The sequence below is a fragment of the Salvelinus namaycush genome, chromosome 8 (genome assembly GCF_016432855.1).
Source record: "Salvelinus namaycush isolate Seneca chromosome 8, SaNama_1.0, whole genome shotgun sequence".
NCBI lineage: Eukaryota > Metazoa > Chordata > Actinopteri > Salmoniformes > Salmonidae > Salvelinus > Salvelinus namaycush.
The window spans coordinates 15,427,861-15,448,670 of record NC_052314.1 but is presented as its reverse complement, the minus strand read 5'-3'; the positions used below and the strand labels follow the sequence as shown (position 1 = coordinate 15,448,670).

The window sequence follows — 20,810 nt, the reverse complement described above, 5'->3', positions numbered from 1 at the left end:
CCCTCTGTACTGTAGATGTATGTTCAGGGCTGGGGTTCTGTATCACCACACGTTCACATCAATAACTGGGAATATTAATTATCACTGCAGTCAGAGGCTGTTTATTATCCTGATAGGAATATAACACAGGAAACTGTACTTTGATGGCATGGTAAAATAAATTAATAATCTGTTAAATAGTCTGTTAAATAGTAAATGTGAGTAGAGTCAGAAATTTTGCATAAAAATAGGCCTACGGTATTTACTGTAGACATATGTGTTTTGGATGTACCAAGTCTGTAAATCGACTCCAGTAATGCAGCATGACTTGCCTAGCTCCCATCCAGCCAGAGAGAGAGACCACTTTGTCCACTCTTTCCTGCTAGCTAAATTCCCCCAAGTCACCAGTCACAATTAACCAAGCGTCATCAGTGGACTTTAGATCTTACTAACGACACGCCTGGTTAAATAACAACATTATAATGATAATATAGCATGGGGATTGGGGAGGGTGTGTGAGGGTAGTGTTGTAGTGTTGGATGGGAACCTCCAGCAGTGAGGCAGGCCGTCAGGGGCAGGGAGAGGTCTAGTAAACCCACACAGAGCTCACTGAGCCTGGGCTCCTTATCCTGCCGAGGCCCCTGGACTCTCAATCTCTGGATATATACAGCACAAAAAGGTGTCAAGGACTCCAGGTGCATAAACCCGACTCAAAAAAGGTCATATTCTCACAAGGTAATGAACCTTAAAGCTTCAAACAAAGAACGGTGATATTGGGGCGGCATTCATTTCCTTGAACGATAGATTTCACAGTCAATATCAGTTTAGCATTTCAACACCTTGTCATTGTCAATGCCATTTATAATTGATACGCGACCAAAGGCAAACAATAGATTGGCCACCACAGGAATAGCAGTAGCGTTAGTATACAGTGTGTGTACTACACTGCTCAAAAAAATAAAGGGAACACTTAAACAACACAATGTAACTCCAAGTCAATCACACTTCTGTGAAATCAAACTGTCCACTTAGGAAGCAACACTGATTGACAATAAATTTCACATGCTGTTGTGCAAATGGAATAGACAAAAGGTGGAAATTATAGGCAATTAGTAAGACACACCCAAAAAAGGAATGGTTCTGCAGGTGGTGACCACAGACCACTTCTCAGTTCCTATGCTTCCTGGCTGATGTTTTGGTCACTTTTGAATGCTGGCGGTGCTTTCACTCTAGTGGTAGCATGAGACGGAGTCTACAACCCACACAAGTGGCTCAGGTAGTGCAGTTCATCCAGGATGGCACATCAATGCGAGCTGTGGCAAAAAGGTTTGCTGTGTCTGTCAGCGTAGTGTCCAGAGCATGGAGGCGCTACCAGGAGACAGGCCAGTACATCAGGAGACGTGGAGGAGGCCGTAGGAGGGCAACAACCCAGCAGCAGGACCGCTACCTCCGCCTTTGTGCAAGGAGGTGCACTGCCAGAGCCCTGCAAAATGACCTCCAGCAGGCCACAAATGTGCATGTGTCAGCATATGGTCTCACAAGGGGTCTGAGGATCTCATCTCGGTACCTAATGGCAGTCAGGCTACCTCTGGCGAGCACATGGAGGGCTGTGCGGCCCCACAAAGAAATGCCACCCCACACCATGACTGACCCACCGCCAAACCGGTCATGCTGGAGGATGTTGCAGGCAGCAGAACGTTCTCCACGGCGTCTCCAGACTCTGTCACGTCTGTCACATGTGCTCATGTGCTCAGTGTGAACCTGCTTTCATCTGTGAAGAGCACAGGGCGCCAGTGGCGAATTTGCCAATCTTGGTGTTCTCTGGCAAATGCCAAACGTCCTGCACGGTGTTGGGCTGTAAGCACAACCCCCACCTGTGGACGTCGGGCCCTCATACCACCCTCATGGAGTCTGGTTCTGACCGTTTGAGCAGACACATGCACATTTGTGGCCTGCTGGAGGTCATTTTGCAGGGCTCTGGCAGTGCACCTCCTTGCACAAAGGCGGAGGTAGCGGTCCTGCTGCTGGGTTGTTGCCCTCCTACGGCCTCCTCCACGTCTCCTGATGTACTGGCCTGTCTCCTGGTAGCGCCTCCATGCTCTGGACACTACGCTGACAGACACAGCAAACCTTTTTGCCACAGCTCGCATTGATGTGCCATCCTGGATGAACTGCACTACCTGAGCCACTTGTGTGGGTTGTAGACTCCGTCTCATGCTACCACTAGAGTGAAAGCACCGCCAGCATTCAAAAGTGACCAAAACATCAGCCAGGAAGCATAGGAACTGAGAAGTGGTCTGTGGTCACCACCTGCAGAACCATTCCTTTTTTGGGGGTGTCTTACTAATTGCCTATAATTTCCACCTTTTGTCTATTCCATTTGCACAACAGCATGTGAAATTTATTGTCAATCAGTGTTGCTTCCTAAGTGGACAGTTTGATTTCACAGAAGTGTGATTGACTTGGAGTTACATTGTGTTGTTTAAGTGTTCCCTTTATTTTTTTGAGCAGTGTATATTATGCAGCTCTGCATTGGAGTTTATCAGAATGCGTCCGAATGGGAGAAGCAATAGGGTGGATTCAGGACTGGAGAAATGCCACTCAACTGCAAAGCAATCTTATCATGGAGTTGCAGGCAGCTCTCTCGCTCTTTTGTTTCCCCTGCCTTCCTCCCTGCCTCTCTCCCCATCCACCCATTCTCGTCCTCAGCTCAGTGACAGGAGGAATGAAAAGCATCCCAATTAGAATAGAGCTTGTTATTTGCTGAGGATCCATAGTTAACCCATTCCATCTGCTTGGTTGCTTTGCTGTCGAGTGTGTATAGAGGGCTTCAAGCACACACTCACAAAGGGGCAAAAACACCTACATCCTACAGGATCTGATCTAAATTAACGCTTTCCCTGACAACAGCCATAGTTTATTCATTATATTCTGTTTACTCTCTGTGTGTGTGTGTGTGTGTGTGTGTGTGTGTGTGTGTGTGTGTGTGTGTGTGTGTGTGTGTGTGTGTGTGTGTGTGTGTGTGTGTGTGTGTGTGTGTGTGTGTGTGTGTGTGTGCGTATGTGGGTGCTCGTTCGCAACCGTGCCCAGACATGCAGTATTTGTATTTATCCTATTACAAAGGGAGAAAATGTACTAAACTCATTTAATTTGATGTGATTTATTAGGATCCCCATTAGCCGACGCCTTTTTCAACAGCTAGTCTTACTGGGGTCCGAAGCATAATGAAAAAGACATTACAGACAAAAGACTTACGAGTCAATTTATATACATTTAAAACAATGAACATGTAGTGTGTGTGTGTGTGCATCTATCAGTTACACATACATGTCAGTACATAAACACAACAAGTAGGTCACATGGGGGAGAGGCGTTGTGCCGTGAGGTGTTGCTTTATTTGTTTTTTAAAACCAGGTTTGCTGTTCACTTGCGCTATATAAGATGGAAGGGAGTTCCATGCACTCAAGGCTCTGTATAATATATATTTTTTATTTAACCTTTATTTAACTAGGCAAGTCAGTTAAGAACAAATTCTTATTTACAATGACGGCCTACAATGACGGTGTAACTTGTACGCTAATAATCGGGAAGCAAGTACAGGGAGTGAATTTAATATATAAACCAACATGGAACAAAACAAGAAACACAAGTAGTGTACAGACATGAAACAGAAACAGAAACAGAGTCAATAACACCTGAGGAAAGAACCAAGGGGAGTGACAGATATAAGGGAGGTAATCAGGAAGGTGATGGAGTCCAGGTGAGTGTCATGAGGCGCAGGTGCGCGTAACGATGGTGGCAGGTGTGCGTAATGATGAGACAACTGGCGACAACGAGCGCCAGAGAGGGGGAGCAGGAGTAGACGTGACAGACAGCCTATAATACTTTACGTTTCCTTGAATATGTTCTGGACCTGGTTACTGTGAAAAGACCCCAAGTGGCATGTCTGGTGGGGTAAGTGTGTGTGTCAGTGCTGTGTGTATTTGGAACTTGGCATTTGAAATGTTCAACACATTAATGTTTCTTATAAAAACAAGAAGTGACACAGTCAGTCTTTCCTCAACTCTTAGCCAAGAGAGACTGGCATGCATAGTATTAATATTAGCCCTCTGATTACAATGGAGAGCAAGACATGCAGCTCTGTTCTGGGCCAGCTGCAGGTTAACTTCTTCTGGCTGCAAGCCCGAGGCCGGCCACAATATGACAACAGCCACTTCAAGTGCAGGGCGCGAAATTCAAAATATATTTTTTTGAAATATTTAACTTTCACTCATTAACAAGTCCAATACAGCAAATGAAAGGTACACATCTTGTGAATCCAGTCAACATGTCCGATTTTTAAAATGTTTTACAGCGAAAACAGCACGTATATTTATGTTAGCTCACCACCAAATACAAAAAAGGACAGACATTTTTCACAGCACAGGTAGCATGCACAAAGCCAACCTAACTAACCAAGAACCAACCAAACTAACCAACAAACAACTTCATCAGATGACAGTCTTATAACATGTTATTCAATAAATCTATGATTTGTTCGAAAAATTTGCATATTTCAGGTATAAATCATAGTTTACATTGCAGCTACAATCAGAAATTGCACCGAAAGCAGCCATAATAATTACAGACACCAACGTCAAATACCTAAATACTCATCATAAAACATTTCTGAAAAATACATAGTGTACAGCAAATGAAAGACAGGCATCTTGTGATTCCAGCCAATATTTCCGATTTATCAAGTGTTTTACAGCGAAAACACAATATAGCGTTATATTAGCTTACCACAATAGCCAGAAACACAAGCCATTCCCCAGTAGCAAAGGTTAGCGATCGTAACAAACCAGCAAAAGATATATAATTTTTGACTAACCTTGATAAGCTTCATCAGATGACAGTCCTATAACATCAGGTTATACATACACTTATGTTTTGTTCGAAAATGTGCATATTTAGAGCTGAAATCAGTGGTTATACATTGTGCTAATGTAGCATATTTTTCCCACAACGTCCGGATATTTTTCTGACACTTTTTCTGACACACATATTCTGACCAAATAGCTATTCATAAACATAACTAAAAAATACATGTTGTATAGGAAATGATAGATACACTAGTTCTTAATGCAATCTTCGTGTTAGAATTCTAAAAATAACTTCATTACGACATACAGCTTAGGTATAGCGAGAGAGTACCCAAAAGCTAGGCGCAAACGACTAGCACAACATGTTCGACAGATATATGAAATAGCATCATAAAATGGGTCCTACTTTTGCTGATCTTCCATCAGAATGTTGTACTAGGGGTCCTTCGTCGGGAACAATCGTTGTTTGGATTTAGAACGGCCTTTTTCCCTCTCGATTTAGCAAGCACACTTGCCAAGTGGCGCGAATCTCTCCATGTCAACAAACGGAAGAAAACGGAACACAGCAAAACTCCCGAAAAAATTTCAATAATCTGATTAAACTATATTGATAAAACATACTTTACGATGATATTGTCACATGTATCAAATAAAATCAAAGCCGGAGATATTAGTCGTCCATAACGACAGCTTATCAGAAGGCAAATCCAGGTCCCTGCTCGCGCTCTCCAGAAAACAGGAAACTGGTGACACGTCATGCCAAGAGCTATAATTCGAGTCCAGATCAAGTTACACACTCCATTTCTTCTCTCACTCCGTGTCGACATCTAGTGGAAGACGTATGAAGTGCATCTAAACTAATAAATAACAAGGACTTTAATAGGCAGCCCCTAGAAGAGAGCATCGATTTCAGATTTTCCACTTCCTGTCAGGAAGTTTGCTGCAAAAAGAGTTCTGTTTTACTCACAGATATAATTCAAACGGTTTTAGAAACTAGAGAGTGTTTTCTATCCAATAGTAATAATAATATGCATATTGTACGAGCAAGAATTGAGTACGAGGCCGTTTGAAATGGGCACCTTTTATCCGGCTACTCAATACTGCCCCTGCAGCCCAAACAGGTTAACTAGGTATTTCTTTGCAGCACTTGACCATATGACTGGACAATAATCTAGATAAGATAAAACTATAGCCTGCAGTGCTTGCTTTGTGGTGTCAAAAAAGCAGAGCATCTCTTTATTACGGACAGAATTCTCCCCATCTTTACAACCATTGAATCTATATATTCTGACCATGACAGTTTACAATCTAAGGTAACACCAAGTAATTTGGTCTTCTCAACTTGTTCAACCGTCATGCCATTCATTACCAGATTAAGCTTAGGTCTAGAATTTAGGGAATGATTTGTACCAAATACAATGCTCTTAGTTTTAGATATGTTCAGGACCAGTTTATTACTGGCCACCCATTCCAAAACTGACTGCAACTCTTTCTTAAGGGTTTCAGTGACTTTATTAGCTGTTATTGATGATGCGTATATGGTTGAATCATCAGCATAAATGGACACATGCTTTGTTTAATGCCAGTGGCAGGTCATTGGTAAAAATAGAAATGAGTAGAGGGTCTCGAGAGCTGCCCTGCGGTACACCACACTTTACATGTTTGACATTAGAGAAGCTTCCGTTAAAGAAAACCCCCTCTGAATCCATAATAAGGCAGAGGTTGAAAAGCCATAAACATACATTTCTCAACAATAATGGTCAATAATATCAAAAGCTGCACTGAAATCTAACAGTACAGCTCCCACAATCTTCTTATTATCAATGTCTTTCAACCAGTCATCAGTCATTTGTGTCAGTGCAGTACTTGTCGAGTCCCCTTCTCTATAAGCAGATGATTGTGGACTACAGGAACACCCCCCATTTTCATCTACAGGGCTGTAGTGGAGCAGGTTGAGAGCTTCAAGTTCCTTGGTGTCCACATCACCAACAAACATGGCCCAAGGACACCAAGACAGTCATGAAGAGGGCACGACAAAACCTATTCCCCCTCAGGAGACTGAAAAGATTTGGCATGGGTCCTCAGATCCTCAAAAGGTCTACAGCTGCACCATCGAGAGCATCCCGACGGACAAATAAATGGGCAATTAAGCCAACATGCTACTGCCTGAACCGTAGCTGGGCTTAGAGAGAGAGATAATACATCCCACTCTCAGAAACCCTGTGGAGAAGACCTCTGTGTCTGCAAGCTAGAGTACAGTGCATTCGGAAAGTATTCAGACCACTTTACTTTTTCCACATTTTGTTACCTTACAGCCTTATTCTAAAATGGATTAAATATAATTTTTTTCTCAGCAATCTACACATAATACCCCATAATGACAAAGCGAAAACAGGTTTTTAGCAAACATTTCCTGTTTCCATTGATCATCCTTGAGATGTTTCTACAACTTGATTGGAGTCCACCTGTGGTAAATTCAATTGATTGGACATGATTTGGAAAGGCACACACCTGTCTATATAAGGTCTCACAGTTGACAGTGCATGTCAGAGCAAAAACCAAGCCATGAGGTTGAAGGAATTGTCCGTAGAGCTCAGAGACAGGATTGTGTCGAGGCACAGATCTGGGGAAGGGTACCCAAAATGTTCTGCAGTATTGAAGGTCCCAAAGAACACAGAGGCCTCCATCATTCTTAAATTGAAGAAGTTTGGAACCACCAAGAGTCTTCCTAGAGCTGACCGCCCGGCCACACTGAGCAATCGGGGGAGAAGGGCCTTGGTCAGGGAGATGACCAAGAACCCGATGGTCACTCTGACAGAGCTCTAGAGTTCCTCTGTGGAGATGGGAGAACCTTCCAGAAGGACAACCATCTCTGCAGCACTCCACCAATCAGGCCTTTATGCTAGAGTGGCCAGATGGAAGCTACTCCTCAGTAAAAAGCATATTTCAGCCCGCTTGGAGTTTGACAAAGGGCAGGGACTGGGACACTAGTCAGGATCGAGGCAAAGATGAATGGAGCAAAGTAGAGAGATCCTTGATGAAAACCTGCTCCAGAGCGCTCAGCACCTCAAACTGGGGCGATGGTTCACCTTCCAACAGGACAACAACCTTAAACACACAGCCAAGACAATGCAAGAGTGGCTTCGGGACAAGTCGCTGAATGTCCTTGAGTGGCCCAGCCTGAGCCCAGACTTGAACCCGATTGAACATCTCAGGAGAGACCTGAAAATAGCTGTGAAGCAACACTCCCCATCCAACCTGACAAGAGCTTGAGAGGATCTGCAGAGAAGAATGGGAGAAACTCCCCAAATACAGGTGTGCCAAGCTTGTAGCGTCATACCCAAGAAGTATCGATGCTCTAATTGCTGCCAAAGGTGCTTCAACAAAGTACTGAGTAAAGGGTCTGAATACTTATGTAAATGTGATATTTCAGTTTTTGATTTTATATACATTTGCCAACATTTCTAAAAACCTTTTTTTGCATTGTCATTAATGGGTATTATGTGCCGAAGTTTGTCAGCCTCCTGAGGGGGACGAGATGCTGCCGCACCTTCTTCACGACTATTTGCATGAGTGTGGACCATTTTAAGTTCTTAGTGATTTGGACACCGAGGAACTTGAAGCTCTCGACCTGCTCCACTGCACCCATGTCGATGAAGATGGGGGAGCGCTTCGAAATTGCACCTTGTGTACTCTACTATTGTAACTCTCAACAGTAAGTTGGCCCTGAGGCAGACCCTTTTGTAGTGTAACCACAACATTAAGGTGGGGTCATCTTGGCTCACAGGCATCCTACAGGGAAAGGCAGTGTTCATATTGAGTGAATGGGTTAGCGTTTGCGAGCCAGTAAGCATGGGCCAAAACCTTCAAAAGACTTAGCCACAGCTATTTATTATTTACGATGGGTAAATTTATGGAATAATTCCATTGAGCAAGGTTACTTCGTTCCTCAAGGTGAAAATAGATACGTTTAGCACTTAATGAATGTGGCTCAGGCCTCTCCCTCATATATCAGCTTAATATTATTGAGATGTTTTAAAATCCCATTATGGTGTTTCTCCTTGAACAAGTCATGCTTTTATAGCACTGCCCTGTCTTTAAATCTGACCTGTTGTCGGCCCGTGAATTGGTCAGTAGAAAAAAATAGATCAATGAGGAAAAAATCGCTATGAAAAAAAAATGGTGATCTTGGACTCTTTAAAAAAGAATCTGGTGAATTGACTTGGAATTGGGAGGGAAGCCATGTTGTGGAGCAATAAAAAGGTGGTTAATTCCAGGTTACAGATGGCTGAGAGGGCCGTGAAGGGAAGCAGATTGCTTTGCATATTTGGGTAATCTTGTCACAAATCGATGCAGATCTTGGCACCTTTTTCGTAAAAAATCGTCCTGCTGCGTTATTATTAAAACAATTTGTTTGGATCGACAAAGGGTTCCATTTGGACTGAAACACTGGAGGATGAGGGGGGAGAAGGGGGGAGTAAATGGAAAACTATTCAGGGCCATTTATTTTTGTCTCCTGCTCTTCGAACATAAACAACTTTTTAAATGTATGTGGGCCTTTGTGTACCTGTGTGGGTGTATGTGTTTTTGTGATAAAAAGGATTCATTTGTATCATCATTGGATTTGATTTGTTTGCAAACTCCTATAGGTGCATGTAGCTGGTCATTTAACAAACACTCAGTAATTCAGGGAATATTCTAGAAAGTTTGCAGGAGAACAAATAAGTTGGTAAAGCTAGCTTGAAAAATAATACTGAAAAAGGAGGGAGAAAGTCAGGGGAAAAGCGTGACATAAAGGCTGTGATGACAGAAGCATCTAATCCAAAAAATAGCATTCTTATCAGGTTCTAGTGGATTACTATGAGCCTCCTAACCAGAGAATCCTTCCCAGCCAGACACTCTCCTCAGCTCAGGGTTTGTGGATCAATAGGCCTGCATTGATCTCGCTCCTCCTGTGGCTGGACTCACTTGGCCTGCCTCTTAGTCATGCACACACACACACACACGCATAGGTGTGCGCTTCCACACACACATACATACTCTCCGACAGCGCGCACCATTCAGGCCATTCAGATTGTCTGATCGTGTGAATATGAGACGTGCGGGACTTATTTTTCTCCAGTGAGTAGCACTGAGTGTCAACCCAACTGCATCCCTCTTGGTGCCCACCATACGCCATGGCACTTTGATCAGTATCAGGGAACAGCTGTTTGTGTGGGAGAGGGCCATGACACTTCAAGCTTGTTACCTTGTTGTGGTGACGACAGTTCCACACACCAGGACTAACCTCTCTGTCTCTATTGTTTTTTTCTCCAGATGACTCGCCCCATCCAGGTGAAGCCGGCTGACAGTGAGAGCCGTGGAGGTATTTGTCTTTTTTTCTGACATCCTTTTTTATCTCTCATTCTGTTTCTTGTTTCTGCTCTCTCTATTTTGCTCTCTTTTTCTCTATCTCTCATTTTTTATCTCTCTATTTCTCTCTTTCCCTCTCTCTTGCGCTTTCTCTTTCAATCTCTCTTTCTCTCTCTCTCTTTCAGTCTCTCTCTCTCTCTGTGTTGCCTGTGTTTATCTGATTGATGCTCTGCGTATTCATTTTAATTAAAGAGACGGTGGTTGGTTTTGCAGGGGACTGAAGGCAGCTAGTGGCTTCTGCTGCTTGCCTGTCTGTCTGCCTGGCTATCTAACCCTGGCCTCCCTCTGCCAAGCACATTATCATACTACTGTGAATTAAAAAGTGATTAGAGCCCTACAGTAGAGCCCCCACCCACACACACACAACTCCACACACACAATATGTTTGCTTAAATGGACGTGTATGTTCTAGACAAGAGAGTATAGGGGGAGGCGGAGGAGGGTGGGAGCATGCATAGCTTGCCAAACAATCAATACAATTCACAGGGCCCTTGCCAAGATCCTCATTTACTTGGCCTTCATTTTGTCGTCTTTGATCTCTCTGGTCTTTCCTTTACTCGCCACGGATCTGCATAGATGTTAATGGGATGAAGGGAGGGAACATCCTCTAAGTTTTTTGGGTGGGGGGGTGTGTTCATACTGTAGTGACAGTGTGTGATAAAACGAGCTACGGTGCTCTATTCTGAAGAGCCTTGGGAGAGGGAGAGCTTCTCCATGCCTCAGTTAGTGAGAGACAGAAGGAGAGAGAGAGGGAGAGAGGCAGACAAAGAGAGAGAGGGAGAGAGGCAGACAAAGAGAGAGAGGGAGAGAGGCAGACAAAGAGAGAGAGGCAGACAGAGGGAGAGAGGCAGACAGAGGGAGAGAGGCAGACAGAGGGAGAGAGGCAGACAGAGGGAGAGAGGCTGACAAAGAGAGGGAGAGAGGCAGACAGGGGGAGAGAGGCTGACAAAGAGAGGGAGAGAGGCTGACAGAGGGAGAGAGGCTGACAGAGGGAGAGAGGCTGACAGAGGGAGAGAGGCTGACAGAGGGAGAGAGGCTGACAGAGGGAGAGAGGCTGACAAAGAGAGGGAGAGGCAGACAAAGAGAGAGGTAGAGAGGCAGACAAAGAGAGGGAGAGAGGCAGACAAAGAGAGGTAGAGAGGCAGACAAAGAGAGGGAGAGAGGCAGACAAAGGGAGGGAGAGAGGCAGACAAAGGGAGGGAGAGAGGCAGACAAAGGGAGGTAGAGAGGCAGACAAAGAAAGAGAGAGAGAGGCAGACAAAGAGAGAGAGGAAGACAAAGAGAGAGAGAGGCAGACAAAGAGAGAGAGAGAGAGGCTGACAAAGAGAGAGAGAGAGAGGCAGACAGAGAGAGAGAGAGAGAGAGGCAGACAGAGAGAGAGAGAGAGAGAGAGAGGCAGACAGAGAGAGAGAGAGGTAGAAAGGCAGACAAAGAGAGAGAGGTAGAGAGGTAGACAGAGAGAGAGGTAGAGAGGCAGACAGAGAGAGAGGTAGAGAGGCAGACAAAGGAGGTAGAGAGGCAGACAAAGAGAGGTAGAGAGATAGACAAAGAGAGGTAGAGAGGCAGACAAAGGGAGGTAGCGAGGCAGAGAGGCAGACAAAGAGAGAGAGGTAGAGAGGCAGACAAAGAGAAAGAGGTAGAGAGGCAGACAAAGAGAGAGAGGCAGACAAAGAGAGAGGTAGAGAGGCAGACAGAGAGAGGTAGAGAGGCAGACAAAGAGAGGTAGAGGCAGACAAAGAGAGAGAGAGGCAGACAAAGAGAGAGAGAGAGGCAGACAAAGAGAGAGAGAGAGGCAGACAAAGAGAGAGAGAGAGGCAGACAAAGAGAGAGAGAGAGAGGCAGACAAAGGGAGGGAGAGAGGCAGACAAAGGGAGGTAGAGAGGCAGACAAAGAGAGAGAGAGAGAGAGGTAGACAAAGAGAGAGAGAGAGGTAGACAAAGAGAGAGAGAGAGAGGCAGACAAAGAGAGAGAGAGAGAGGCAAACAAAGAGAGAGAGAGAGAGAGAGGCAAACAAAGAGAGAGAGGGAGAGAGGCAAACAGAGGGAGGGAGGCAGACAGAGATATTGAGAGAGGCAGACAGAGAGATTGAGAGAGGCAGACATAGAGAGGGAGAGAGGCAGACAGAGACAGAGAGAGGGAGAGAGGCAGACAGAGACAGAGAGCGCGAGAGAGGGAAACAGACAGAGAGAGGGAGGCAGACAGAGATATTGAGAGAGGCAGATAGAGAGATTGAGAGAGGCAGACAGAGAGATTGAGAGAGGCAGACAGAGAGATTGAGAGAGGCAGACAGAGAGAGGGAGAGAGGCAGACAGAGACAGAGAGCGCGAGAGAGGGAAACAGAGAGAGAGAGGGAGGCAGACAGAGAGAGGGAGGCAGACAGAGAGATTGAGAGAGGCAGACAGAGAGAGGGAGAGAGGCAGACAGAGACAGAGAGCGCGAGAGAGGGAAACAGAGAGAGAGAGGGAAACAGAGAGAGAGAGGGAGGCAGACAGAGAGAGGGAGGCAGACAGAGAGAGGGAGAGACAGCGAAAGGGAAGGCAAAACAAAGAAAACGAGAACAGGAAGCAAATCCTTCCCATGTCCCACTTCTGCATCAGCTTTACCTAGAAACCGCTGTCTGTTTTGGGTTAGGATACACTAGGACAGCGGGCAACTTGGCCGCCTGTCAAATTACGCAATGTTCAAAAGGACAGCCTAATTTCTAGAGATTGATCTAGAAAAGGCAAAAAGAGATAACTGGGCATGCTCATCTCCTGGCTATTTGTCCATAGCCCCTCTAGCCCCCTGGACCACCTAGCTCCCCATAGCCCCCTGAGAAGAAACCAGATTGAACTTTTACCAAATTACTGTACAACAGACCATATTTATACCCTCCACACTCTAATTGACTAACAAGTAAACCAAAACAAAGGTCAAATCTACTCATGTTCTGTAGACCTCAAGAAAGCATTAGATTAAATTTGTCACAAAGATATTTTTTACAAAGTAATCGAAAGTGTTATTGGAGAGAAAACATATAATGTTACTAAATCAACAAAATATACGCCTTCAATATGGGGAAACACTGAAGCAATACAAACACATCCTAAGAACAAAAATGGTACAAAAAAGTATATAGACCACAAATTCAAATTGGCTATACTGAAACTCTTCAACAATATCCTCGCTGCAGGTATTTCCCCTGATATTTGGAACCAAGGCTGTATCACACCAATCTATAAAAATGTATATTAACAGCAACTTGAGGAAAATTCGCTGCAGTGTCATAAATAGAAGACTTCTTCATTTCCTTGATGAACACAACGTCCTGAGAAGAAACCAGATTGAACTTTTACCAAATTACTGTACAACAGACCATATTTATACCCTCCACACTCTAATTGACTAACAAGTAAACCAAAACAAAGGTCAAATCTACTCATGTTCTGTAGACCTCAAGAAAGCATTAGATTAAATTTGTCACAAAGATATTTTTTACAAAGTAATCGAAAGTGTTATTGGAGAGAAAACATATAATGTTACTAAATCAATGTTGGTCTCTCTATCCCCCCTAGCCTACTTATCCCCTTATCCCCCTGGCACCTCTAGCCCCCTGGACCACCTAGCTCCCCATAGCCCCCTGGCTCCCCTGGTCTCTCTATCCCCCCTAGCCTACTTATCCCCCTATCCCCCTGGCACCTCTAGCCCCCTGGACCACCTAGCTCCCCATAGCCCCCTGGCTCCCCTGGTCTCTCTATCCCCCCTAGCCTACTTATCCCCCTATCCCCCTGGCACCTCTAGCCCCCTGGACCACCTAGCTCCCCATAGCCCCCTGGCTCCCCTGGTCTCTCTATCCCCCCTAGCCTACTTATCCCCCTATTGCCCTGGCCCTTCTAGCCCCCTGGACCACCTAGCTCCCCGTAGCCCCCTGGCTCCCCTGGTCTCTCTATCCCTCCCAGCCTACTTATCCCCCTAGCACCTCTAGCCCCATGGACCACCTAGCTCCCCATAGCCCCCTGGCTCCCCTGGTCTCTCTATCCCTCCCAGCCTACTTATCCCCCTATCCCCCTGGCACCTCTAGCCCCATGGACCACCTAGCTCCCCGTAGCCCCCTGGCTCCCCTGGTCTCTCTATCCCTCCCAGCCTACTTATCCCCCTATCCCCCTGGCACCTCTAGCCCCATGGACCACCTAGCTCCCCATAGCCCCCTGGCTCCCCTGGTCTCTCTATCCCCCCTAGCCTACTTATTCCCCTATCCCCCTGGCACCTCTAGCCCCCTGGCTCCCCTGGTCTCTCTATCCCCCCTAGCCTACTTATCCCCCTATGGCCCTGGCCCTTCTAGCCCACTGGCCCCTCTAGCCTCTGCTGGCCCCCTAGCATTCTAGCCCTTTGCCTCCCCTAACCCCCCGACCAGTCAGCGCTGGAGACAAGCAGGGGTCTTGTGCTGTCAAGATTGATGTCCCTTAAAGGCCCATTGATTTTGCCATTGTGGTGGTGTGTGTTCGCATTAACAATGACACTCAGCTGTCTTTTTCAAATCAAATGTCACATGCTTCGTAAACAACAGGTATAGAATAACAGTGAAACGCTTACCATGCCGACAATGCAGAGAGAATAAAAAGATAAATAATATAAAAATAATAACACAAGGAATAAATACACAGTGAGTAGCGATAACTTGGCTCTATACACAGGGTACTAGTACTGAGTCGATGTGCAGGGTTACAAGGTAATTGAGGTAGATACACTATGTGGACACCCCTTCAAATTAGTTGATTCGGCTAGTTCAGCCACACCCGTTGCTGACAGGTATATAAAATCGATCACACAGCCATGCATTCTCCATAGACAAACATTGGCAGTAGAATGGCCTTACTGAAGAGCTCAGTGACGTTCAACTTGGCACCATCATAGGATGCCACCTTTCCAAAAAGTCAGTTCGTCAAATTTCTGTTCAACTGTAAGTGCCCCGGTCAACTGTAAGTGCTGTCATTGTGAAGTGGAAATGTCTAGGAGCAACAACGGCTCAACCGTGTAGTGGTAGGCCACACAAGTGTGTAGCGCAGAAGTGCGTAGTGCAGAAAAATCATCTGTCCTCGGATGCAACACTCACTACCAAGTTCCAAACTGCCCCTGGAAGCAAGGTCAGCACAAGAACATTCTAGACAATCTTTGTGGCAACAGTTTGGGGAAGGCCCTTTCCTGTTCCTTTGTCATTATGGGGTAGCTTCCGTCTGGCCACTCTATCATAAAGGCCTGATTGGTGGAGTGCTGCAGAGATGGGAGAAACTTCCAGATGGACAACCATCTCCACCGAGGAACTCTAGAGCTCTGCCAGAGTGACCATCGGGTTCTTGGTCACCTCCCTGACCAAGGCCCTTCTCCCCCGATTGCTCAGTTTGACCGGGTGGCCAGCTCTAGGAAGAGGCCACTGTGTTCTTGGTAGCCTTCAATGCTGCAGAAATGTATTGGTACCCTTCCTCAGTATCTGTGCCTCAACACAATCCTGTCTCAGAGCTCTACGGACAAATCCTTCAACCTCATGGCTTGGTTTTTACTCTGACATGCACTGGTAACTATTGGACCACATATAGACAGGTGTGCGCCTTTCCAAATCATGTCCAATCAATTGAATTTACCACAGGTGGACTCCAATCAAGTTGTAAAAACACCTCAAGGATGATCAATAGAAACAGGATGCACCTGAGCTCAATTTCAAGTCTCATATCAAAGGGTCTATATACTTATGTAAATAAGGTATTTACGTTTTTTTATTATTTTTATTTGCAAACATAGATTGATGAGGAAAACAATTAATTTATTACATTTTAGAATAAGGCTGTAACGTAACAAAATGTGGAAAAAGTTAAGGGGTCTGAATACTTTCCGAATCCACTGTAGCTGCCTTAGCTTTTGCCTGTATATGTAGCAACTAGTTGAGTTTGCTATCTATTTCTCCTTTATGGACAACGCCTCCCTCCCTCCCTTCCTCCAGAGTCATACCCAGGGTGAGATCTTAATTAGACTTCCTGTTCTGGGGAGATGATGACACCAGGGATGGACCATGCACCAGGCCACTGGGGGACCGGGCTCTCCATCCTGTCCGCCAGCTTCTAATTACTCACTTAATCTCATTACGGGGAGGACAGATCACAGCACCTGGGCCAGACTGGCCATTTGGGACTGACCCCCTCTACCGTATACCTGCAGGACCCCTCACCGCAAGGACCAACGCTCACTGGTTATTAAGAATATATATTTTTTCAATTAACTTGTTACGTGTACCAATGGTAAGAATGTCCAACAGTCCTCAACTTGGTAGCCACTGTAGTAGCCATGCTGATAGTCGTTGTTTTGGGCAGAGGTGGGTCGATTACTGAAAATCTGTTGCTTAGATTGTAATTTACTGAAGTAAAAATAAAAGTAACCCTCTTAAGAAACTTCTCAAGTAACAGTAAAAAGTATGGGCTGAGTGTTGGGACGTGGAACTGGAGACAAGTGGGAGTGAAGTTGCTGGGCGGGGGGTAGAATGGCGGTCAAAGATAAAAGTAAAAAATGAACCCAAAAAATTGAAGTTTAAATTACACTATAAATGAACTGTTAAAATCCAATGCCTGTTAACCTGAGGCTGAAGCCACTCAAGCACTTGTACGCACGTACACATGCATACACACACTAACATTCAAAAGCACACATGTGCACACACACGGACACACACGCACACACACACCTTGCTGTTTTGTTGTCCTTGATGTCTTTTGTTTTTGCATTGTTGTTGATGTTTTTCTATTTTTTCTATGGCGCATCGGGTGGGTGGTTTTTCAGGGGGGACTGTGAGGGTCTTGGATGGTTGAGGGGGAACTCTTGGGGGGAACTGTGGGGGGATCTTGGATGGTTGAGGGGGAACTCTCGGGGGGAACTGTGGGGGGGATCTTGGATGGTTGAAGGGGAACTCTCGGGGGGAACTGTGGGGGGGATCTTGGATGGTTGAGGGGGAACTCTTGGGGGGAACTGTGGGGGGGATCTTGGATGGTTGAGGGGGCATTCTCGGGGGGAACTGTGGGGGGGATCTTGGATGGTTGAGGGGGAACTCTCGGGGGGAACTCTGGGGGGGATCTTGGATGGTTGAGGGGGAACTCTCGGGGGGAACTGTGGGGGGGATCTTGGATGGTTGGTGGCCTGGCGGTTGGGAGCATGGGCCGGTGGCTGAGAGGTCGCTAGTTCAGGTAACCGATTCGACTTGGTGGGAGATCTGTCGAAGTACCCTTGGGCAGGGCTCTTGACCCTGGTTGCTCCTGTGGGTCACTCTGGATGTCTGCTAGATGACTGAATATATTGTAAATGTTGAGCGGCTTCACTGCAGGTAGATTGTATGTTTTGAAATTCAATAAAAAATCAATAAAATTCAAAAAGTGTTTAAAAAAAGTATCCGGTCAAAAAAGTACTAGTTACAAATTTAGTTTGGTCATTTTTTACACCTTATGGTAAATTGTGACAGCAAACAAAAATAAGATACATTTAGTGAAATTGATTTGATATGTTAGACTGTACAGTTTCAGTTATAGGCTCATTCCAAGTTGACTTGATATCTATCAATGTGCTCAATTTCATCAAAAGGTAAACTGTACTCGAGACATTGAAATCATTTCACAATTTCAATAGCATTAATGAAAATGACTTTCACAATATCATTTAAAGTACATGTGATGGGGAATGAGGGGGAACTTTTTTTTATTAGTGCCTTAGATCGCTGCTCCACTCAAGAGCCAGAGTGCCCCTGTGCTGGGGACAATAAAAAGCCACTCTAAAATGTGCAGTTTTGTCACACAACACAATGCCAAAGATGTCTCAAGTTTTGACGGAACGTGCAAATGGCATGCTGACAGCAGGAATGTCCAACAGAGCTGTTCTAAGAGGCTTGACTGTTCTTTCCTTTACCATAAGCCACGTATAACGTCGTTTTAGATCATTTGGCAATACGTCCAACCGGCCTCACAACCACAGACCATGTGCAACCACACCAGCCCAGGACCTCCACATCCGGCATCTTCACCTGCGGAATCGTCTGAGAACACCCAACAGGACAGCTGATGAAACTGTGGGTTTGCACAAACTGTCATAAACCCTCACCAGGGTTTTGACCTGACTGCAGTTCGGCATCGTACCTAACTTCAGTGGGCAAATGCTCACCTTCTATAGACACTGGCATGCTGGAGAAACGTTCTCTTCATGGATGAATCCTGGTTTCAACTGTACCGGGCAGATGGCAGATAGTGTGTATGGTGTCCTATGGGCAAGCGGTTTGCTGATGTCAACGTTGTGAACAGAGTGCCCCATGGTGGCGGTGGGGTTATGGTATGGGCAGGCATTAGCTACGGACAACAAAAACAATTGCATTTTATCAATGGCAATTTGAATGCACAGAGATACCGCAATGAGATCCTGAGGCCCACTGACGTGCCATTCATCCACCACCATCACCTCATGTTTAACATGATAATGTAAGGCCCCATGTCACAAGTATCTGTACCCAATTCCTACAAGCTGAAAATGTCCCAATTATTCCATGGCCTGCATACTCACCAGACATGTCACCATGTTTGGGATGCTCTGGATCGATGTGTACAACAGCGTGTTCCAGTTCCCACCAATATCCATTAACTTCGCAAAGCCATTGAAGAGGAGTGGGACAACATTTCACAGGCCACAATCAACAGCCTGATTAACTCTATGCAAAGGAGATGTGTCCAGCTGCATGAGTTAAATGGTGGTCACACCAGATCTCTGTATATTTTGCTGACAGACATCACTGGGTATAATAGGTTGTACATTAACACCGGGTAAAGCTGAGAAAATTAGGGGTGTGACAGAAAAATTCACCAGCAAGATGGAACTCTATTCTGAGTAGGACCCAAAACCAGAGGGAAACAAGGGGAAGGGGTAGCGGAGAGGAGTGGGGAGGAGTCTTGAGGGTCACGGGGGTCTACTGGGGAGGGGGTTAGGAGGAAATCAAAGAGGTTAGAGATTATTTATCCTGTGTAAGGTCTCCAAATCCTCTGAGGAGCATTGAACAGCCCTTCAAAAAGAAATATCAGCAGCTATTATAGCCAGTCAGTGCCAGTCATCAGGCCTGCATGTGAAATAAAATCAATTTATTTCATATCTGAGACGCAAGGGAATGCAGGGGCTGAGCGGAGAGCAGGCCCCCACAGCCCCCTTAAATGCTGCTGCACATCACATCATAGAGCAGAGGCTCCAATAGGACTCAATGTGTTGTAACAACGTGACGATCGCTCTTCTGTTTTCCTAGAGTAAGGATGTGATTGAGCATTAATATTAATTTCCCAGCATCTTTGTTAGGTGCCGCTATAAGATAATCAGTCAATTTAATTCATTAGGCCCTAATCTATGGATTTCACATGACTGGGAATACAGATATGCATCTGTTGTTCACAGATACTATGGGCCTCACAATGGTCCTCGGGATCTCATCACGGTATTTCCGTGCATTCACATTGCCATCGATAAAATGCAACTGTGTTTGTTTTCCGTAGCTTATGCCTGCCCATACCATACCCCCACCGCCACCATGGGGCACTCTGTTCACAATGCTGACATCAGCAAACCGCTCAACCACACAACGCCATACACGTGGTCTGCGGTTGTGAGACCGGTAGTACAAACTGCCAAATTCACTAAAACGCTTATGGTAGAGAAATGAACATTCCTGCAGTCAGCTTGCCAATTGCACCCTCCGTCAAACCTTGAGAGATCTGTGGCATTGTGTTGTGTGACAAAACTGCACATTTTAGAGCAGCATTTTATTGTCCCCAGCACAAGGTGCACCTGTGTAATGATCATGTGTAATCATCAGTTTCTTGACATGCCACACCTGTCAGGTGGATGGATTATCTTGGCAAAGGAGAAATGCTCACTAACAGGGATGTAAACAAATTTGTGCACAAAATTTGAGAGAAATACGCTTTTTGTGCATATGGAACATTTCTGGGAACTTTTATTTCAGCTCATGAAATATGGGACCAACACTTTACATGTTGCATTTATATTTTTGTTCAGTGTAAATAGCAGTGACCGCCATGTTAGAACAGGTCAATAATGAGACAGGAAACCCTCTGAGATCCACTGATTCCCCATGCTACACTCTCTCTACCAGACTGTTCTCACTGAGGGAAAGGTAGGGAGGAGAGAGAGGTGAAGGGAGAGAGAGGGGAGGGAAAGGTAGGGAGGAGAGAGAGGTGAAGGGAGAGAGAGGGGAGGGAAAGGTAGGGAGGAGAGAGAGGTGAAGGGAGAGAGAGGGGAGGGAAAGGTAGGGAGGAGAGAGAGGTGAAGGGAGAGAGAGGGGAGGGAAAGGTAGGGAGGAGAGAGAGGTGAAGGGAGAGAGAGGGGAGGGAAAGGTAGGGAGGAGAGAGAGGTGAAGGGAGAGAGAGGGGAGGGAAAGGTAGGGAGGAGAGAGAGGTGAAGGGAGAGAGAGGGGAGGGAAAGGTAGGGAGGAGAGAGAGGTGAAGGGAGAGAGAGGGGAGGGAAAGAGTATGAGAGGTGAGAAAAATAGAAATA

General features: G+C 45.6%; 1 protein-coding gene across 20 annotated transcripts in view; it reads left to right on the top strand.

Annotated features, from left to right (window-relative positions):
• Window positions 1–20,810, top strand: part of celf5a (cugbp, Elav-like family member 5a) — a 362,637-nt gene that overhangs the window by 212,291 nt on the left and 129,536 nt on the right. For all 20 annotated transcript variants that reach the window (XM_038999337.1, XM_038999326.1, XM_038999335.1 and 17 more), the window contains exon 3: window positions 10,161–10,209. In XM_038999337.1, the coding sequence (XP_038855265.1) occupies window positions 10,161–10,209 (49 nt within the window). The remainder of the gene's footprint in view (window positions 1–10,160; window positions 10,210–20,810) is intronic.